The sequence below is a fragment of the Meleagris gallopavo genome, chromosome 5 (genome assembly GCF_000146605.3).
Source record: "Meleagris gallopavo isolate NT-WF06-2002-E0010 breed Aviagen turkey brand Nicholas breeding stock chromosome 5, Turkey_5.1, whole genome shotgun sequence".
NCBI lineage: Eukaryota > Metazoa > Chordata > Aves > Galliformes > Phasianidae > Meleagris > Meleagris gallopavo.
Window position 1 is genome coordinate 54,387,655 of NC_015015.2, and position 6,788 is coordinate 54,394,442.

A 6,788-nucleotide genomic window follows, 5' to 3' on the forward strand; every position below is an offset into this window, starting at 1 on the left:
AAAAAAGGAAATGACATTTTTACATTTTTGCAACATATTTACCTGCATGACATCAGTAACATCAATGAAATTAGTTCCTGGAAACTTCATGTCTTCTTCCTCACTTTGTATATCCTCTGGAGCCTATTTGTAAAGACAGATGATAATTATTAGATATCTCATGTTGGAGGTAAAGAAAAAAATGCATTTGCAGAAAAACTTCATGCCAAGGATGCAGTCATATCATCACTCTTGTCAACAGCCTGAATCCAAGACAAGTAATTTACCTACCCTAAAAGTGAGGGGAAATTTCTCTGCTTAGTACAAGAAGAGCTTATTAAAACTCCTCATTATATACCAACAATTAAAACTTGCTCTTAATGAAGAAACAGTTCCAGGGCAATACCTGTAACTCCTATTAAAAAAAATATATCAGTAAGACAAACTATTGAGAAAAAAAAATAGTACACAGGAGTCTGAAAGTATCTTATGCAATTTACTGATGTGTCTTTAAGCAACTGTGTAGAAATTACATTCGTTATAAATAATGGTTGCTATTTTAGCCACTGGTCTCTGTCATATTCATTGATTCTCTTGACCACAGCCAGACATAACCCAGAATAGCAGCTGAAACACAGGGGAAACAAAAGGTACAATGACCAAACAAAAATAATCACTGCATCTCTGTGCCCCGTTCAATTCACACTGTCCGAACTGTGCAATGCACAATTCAGAAATCCACTGGAAAAACAACATGCCACCCTGTAACCATGTGCCCTATTTTACAATCTTGTCTTGTAATAAGCAGCAGTAAACCTTTTATTTGTACAAAACCTTTCATTACTGCTTAATTATATTAAAAAAAACACTTCTAAAAAGATATATGGAAAGAGAATAGGAGGAATCAACTCCATGGCCTAGCTATCTTGTGTCTATCTACACACAGCAGGCTACCAATGAACGGGCTACACGTGCATGTCACTCGTGTATAGTGTGGCCACAGAAAGGGGAATGAAGAACATTCCCCACTGAAGCCAGTACAGGGCAGACATTTCATGTGCCAACAAAACTGACCGATTTCTCTTATTAAAAAAATTAAATTCAGACACATTTAGACTACTCAATACCTGTATTACAGCATCAGCAGGACAAAGTGCAGGTTTGGGTTCTGGAAGCACACTGTCTGCACTCACACTGCCATTTGAAATACTGTCAATATCAACATTTGGTAACACCTAGGAAAGAACAAATAACCACTCTGAATATTTATGTATTAGCTCAGCTACTGTTGTTGAACTGTTTATATTCTATCTTCCTATTGCTACTCAGTCATGAAATCCTTTTTCCTCTCAAGCTACTCGATTTCTCCTGTTCTCTAATTCCCTGGACTTTGTCTTGCATGTGATGAAAGGTGAACAGACCCATAACTATTTATGTAGCACACAAGTGTTTGACATGCAATTCATTTCAGTTGGCCTACAAGCCACTGTGCAAGGCTGACTATTGGCTTCATGTTGTCATATATCTGGTAAGGTAAAAGGTATGTGGGTAGTGATAAGGAAGGGAACAGTACAAACTCATCCTGTAATTAACTTCAAGATCCATGAATCATATATATTTGAAAGGTGTATGTAGGAGTGTGTATATTCTCAACAATTTGAATCCAAGAGACGCTGAATAAGTTAGAAGCATTAACTTCCTTGACAACAGACTCATATGAAAATAAGAAAAGGCTAGGCAAGGACTTCAGTGGTTGGTTAATAAGGAGTGGTGAAATTCTTGGGTTGAATATCATGCTTGAGAGAGAAATCTAAAAGGCCAAATCATTCATCTAAAGACTAACATCTATATTAATATTTGTTTTGTCCCGAGTTTCTTCTGGCTTAAAAGTCTCACAAAAACAAAACAAAACAAAAAAAACAAAAACAAAAGTGAAACACTGTGACATAGGACTATTTTACAAACACTTTGCATAGCTGGCCTACAGAAAAAGTAATTTTCTGTTTGGCTTAAATGATTTTTAAGTTGTGGTGCTTTCTTGGTAAGTTACTAGTGGATGAGACCATCTACAGTTAGCATTTATTCATTAAAATAAACAAGAAGTCATCATTTTTGACACAAACCTGCACAGACAGCTGAGGGGGATCCTTCTTCTCTGATCTCATCTCTATTACAGCTATATTGGGCTTTTTTACTTCAGTTGGAGGCTTTGGTGGCACTTGGGGAATAGAGGCTGTGACTGTAACAGGGTGTGGTGTACACGTAACTACTGCTGCAGGCTGCACTGGGATGTCATTAAGTTGGGTCTGACCTAGAGAAAGTTTTAAAACAATTACAGATACAGATCAACCTTCAAAACAAGGCAGTAAATTAATAGATTAAATTCTGGGTGTCTATGTTTTACATGAAACAGACCAATTACAGTTACAGACGAAGACTGTACTTTATTCTAATACCACTGACTAAAGCACTGTGCATCACCAAGAAAACTTTCCTAGCAAAAATTTACACGTTTACCACAGCCATTTTTGGGAAATTATTCACTTTACTTGACTAGAGTGACATCTACTGCTGAAAACGAGCATAACTACATTGTCTGCCACTCAAAAATTACATCAAGGGAAAGGAGCATGGCATCCTTTTAACCATATTCAAAATACTATTACACTTAGTTTAGCATCCCTTAAATTTCGATATGAGACCCTCTTACTTTTTACTTAATTATCATCTTTAAATGCTAACTCTTTCCAAAATAAGGTCTATACAGAGGTTCTGTTGAAATCCAGGAACACAGAAACCATGAAAATGAATTAGTGTGTTCGGCCCAATCCTGATGAAATTGTTGAAGTCACTATAAGTGTTGAATCCAATGCCCAAGGAACTGGTGATTCAGTTCCTACTTACAAACAAAGCCAGAACAAGAGCCCTACAAATGGAAAGTGCTCCACAGAAGGCACATCCAGCTATACAGATAATTTCTCAGCCAGAGAACCCAGCATGAAAGATGAAGAAAACTGGAACATTTTAAACTGTAGCTGAAAATCTCACAGACCAGGGCAAATCACCAACTTGGCAAGACTGAAGCTGCATTTCCACAAAGCAGCAGGTATCAACCCACATCCCCTCTAGACATTATTCACTCCTACCTAGTGGAATAGCCATAGGAATTAGGTGACCCTCAAGGGGACCGCAGTCAGCAGCCACATCTCTGTTTGGACTGAAAAAATACTGATTTTCTTGAGCAAGTGCATACAAAGGATGCTGTTTCTTTGAGCTGATTACTGCCTTCTGTGCGTGAGAACAAGTCTGTGTTCCTGCTGACTTCACCTTTGTACCTGAAATGAGAGACGTTTAAGTTGCACACCTTCAATGCATGAACAACTCAGTTACATCACACACTACTAAAAGCCTTGGAACCAAAACAGTTGCAATTTTTGCTGAGGGATGAATGGAATGGGGTTGGGATACTGAAAGGGCAGAATTGTAAGAGTGCCAAGTTAGATGTCTCAGTATTGACAGCAAGGGAGAAGTTAAAATTTTAACTTTTGAACATCTAAATGTACATTATGTAAGTATGTGCATAAAATATAATCTTAGATCCATGTTGTTTACAGTCATCATGCTTCACATACAAATGGCCCATTAACACGTGGCATCAAACACTCTTTCTAGCTCTATTTATATTTAAAAGCTTCCTAATTAATTGAATAATGGGAGGCAACGATTATAAAATTTAGGGATAATAAAGATTGATAATGTGACTTTTAACAACGCAGACACAAAAGTAAGCCAACCCATTTACGAAGTGGCATTTTAGTACTAACAAATTATGGGTTGTGAGCCTAAAAACAAAAATAGCAGGTCATAACTCTTCCATGAGAAAAATGCAGATCAGAAAGAAAAGCATCTCTGAGAAAGGATTTATTGTCATGTTGGATAAGCAAAGCAATGAGAAATCACAATACAATGCTATGGTCAAGAGGATAAGCATAATCTCCAGGTGTCTCAACAAGAGAGCAGAAAGGTAGAGCAAGACAAGACTTCCACATACTTTAATGTAACAATCAGCTCTAATTCTGCACCTCCATAAATACTGAAATAGGTTGAATATTAAAAGATTGTTAAATTTTGTTAGGGAAATCACTTGGAAACTGAAGTAGCTGTAAACTGAAGCCAAATGTTCTTTATAAATAAGATACAAAATCTAAAATGCCCTGCTTCCTCTCGAACCATAAGGTACTACAGGAAGAAGTAACTAAGGGCAGAATTTCTCATGTCTTTAAATGATGAGCACATACCTTTCTTCAAAGCACAGATTAGCCAGAAATATTGTTCTTTACTCAAAGACAAATTACAGGACTCGGTAACATAAATAGATACAGTTCAGTGGCTGTGATTTAGAAGAGGTCATACCACATAATCTAACAGTCTCCCCTGGCCTTGAACTTTTGAGTAAAAGCAGAAATTGGCAACATATCTGTAATACTGCCAACTTGTAAAAACAAGGTTCTCACAGCAAGAATGATTAAGTACTGTGTACACACAGCACCTCATTTTAATTGCTTTCAACTTTTCATTTCTCCCTGAAAAGTTTATTTGCACTGGGCAGAAACTGGACATTTAATTACACTTTGTTTTAAAAACCTGGCATTTTACATATATTTATTAGTTCAAATTATGCAAGAAAACAACTTTCTATTTTAGAGAAATGCCCTCTTGCTCGTAAAAGTGTGAATTGTTGGATTTTTTTCCCCAATTTCCCAGAAGAAACCAAGCATTAGTCACTACAGTTTATTTGCAAAGAAAATGGTTGAGAAAGTTATAAAATGACTGAAAGGAGACTCTCCAGACGGCCGTTTCAGTCTTAAATAAACATCCTTATCCTAACGTTAATTTAAAACAAGCTCAGAGGACTGCTCTACCAAAAAAAAGTCTTTTAATAAGGCTCCATTTTTCAGTCAATCAAACTCAAGGCCAAATTTTAGCAATAATTTTAAAGCCTTTACCAGCTGGTACATTAGAGCCAGGAGGGGAATCTGGGGGTGCAGCTGAATCGTAGAATCATAGAATGGCCTGGGTTGCAAAGGACCACAAGGATCATCTGGTTTCAACCTCCCTGCTATGTGCAGGGTTGCCAACCAGCAGACCAAGCTGCCCAGAGCCACATCCAGCCTAAAGTACTACAGTGACATTTTGGAAAAGAAGCAGCATGACAGGAAAGAGCAAACCATGTCTAATACATGCTAGATTTGGTTTTCTTTTAAGAACCACCAAGTGTTTATTCAACTTTGTTTCATTTTATTTACACTCCTGCTGGAAAGGAGTAGGAATCTGTTTCTAATTCTACTGGTTATACTTTCCTGCTCCTGTTATAACTGCATCTTTCAGAACAGCAGCCCACAAAAACATTCAACAATTTTGTCATCACGAGACTCATGTAGGATCCAGAATAATTACTTTTCCATTTTATTGGCAAGACGTAAGAACACACACTAATTAAGCAACTTGAGCAACTGCCATGGAAGAGTGAAAGACACATCATGCCAGTATCAAAACTGAGGCTGACCTCAGTCTAAAGCCACAAAAATCAGAAAACAGGTTAAATATTCATAGGAATGCTAAGGTAGGTGACATGTAAAGAAAAACCACATCCACCTTCCTTTCTTCCCTTAGATAAGGATACAAGGGTGTCTTATTTTAATTGCAATCGAGATACAAACAAAATGTAACTTTCTTAAGCTGCAGTCTGATGTGAAATAAAGATTTTTAGGATGGCTTTATTTTTGCAAACACATATGCTTCTCTACTGTTTTTGTATGACCTAATATCTTGGAAGAGAATGCATCTGGGTAAAGGCTATCCAGAGTTCATTCTGTTTTCAAGCAAATAGTTTTTAAACTGTATTTGTCACACTCAGGAGTTCTAGAAGACTAGAAACAGCATGGATCCAGTACAGGTTTTTCTTCATTTACTGTGCACCCCAACACAAAACAAGGTGAAGCAGAGGAGAGGCTTATTACAGCTACATGTAATTTATAGCTTTACATTTCACTAAATTAAATGTGGTAGTGGTAGAAAACTGTTAGCATCAAAATATCCAATGATCTACTTCTAAGCAAAATTAGATCTACTGAGGAGGTGAATATGGGGGGGTGAGGGGGGGAGGATAAACACAGGAACTACACACTTTTCCCACCCCTTTAACCTTTCCCCCTTTTTAGGAGGAAATTTTTCAGCCAGAGGGTGGTGAGGCACTGGAACAGGTTGCCCAAGGAGGCTGTGGATGCCCCATCCCTGCAGGCATTCAAGGCCAGGCTGGATGTGGCTCTGGGCAGCCTGGGCTGCTGGTTGGCGACCTGCACATAGCAGGGGGTTGGAACTGGATGAGCACTGTGCTCCTTTGCAACCCAGGCCATTCTGTGATGATTTACAAGGTCTTGTTTCTGAAATAAGAAAATTGGCCTCCCTGGAAAGCTTGTAACCTTCTCCAAAAAAGAAGAGTTCTATAAATCTAATTTATGGTTCAGCAAAAGCAGAACTGCTAATTAAAACATATTTAAAGAAGCATCTGCTCTCAAATCTTAGGGGCAACTGTATCATAGCTACACTAAGTGCTAACTAGCACACATTAGAATCAAAAAAGTAGAAAAAATAAAATAAAATAGGTGTGCAGCACTGCCAGTAGAGTCAAAACAAGTGGTGGGTCATACTGACCCTTCAAACAAGTATCCTACCACTTAAAAACAGACCAGAAAAAAAAAAAAAAAAAAAAAAACGAAGGTACAAATACAAAACTAACAAGACAACAA

At 37.6% G+C, this 6,788-nt stretch overlaps 1 protein-coding gene across 4 annotated transcripts in view; it reads right to left on the bottom strand.

Moving 5' to 3' along the window:
• Positions 1 to 6,788, bottom strand: part of KIAA0586 (KIAA0586 ortholog) — a 72,247-nt gene that overhangs the window by 42,796 nt on the left and 22,663 nt on the right. For all 4 annotated transcript variants that reach the window (XM_010712083.3, XM_010712081.3, XM_010712080.3 and 1 more), the window contains 4 exons: positions 3,126 to 3,314; positions 2,103 to 2,290; positions 1,107 to 1,214; positions 43 to 123 (listed from right to left, as the gene is read on the bottom strand). In XM_010712083.3, the coding sequence (XP_010710385.1) occupies positions 43 to 123; positions 1,107 to 1,214; positions 2,103 to 2,290; positions 3,126 to 3,314 (566 nt within the window). The remainder of the gene's footprint in view (positions 1 to 42; positions 124 to 1,106; positions 1,215 to 2,102; positions 2,291 to 3,125; positions 3,315 to 6,788) is intronic.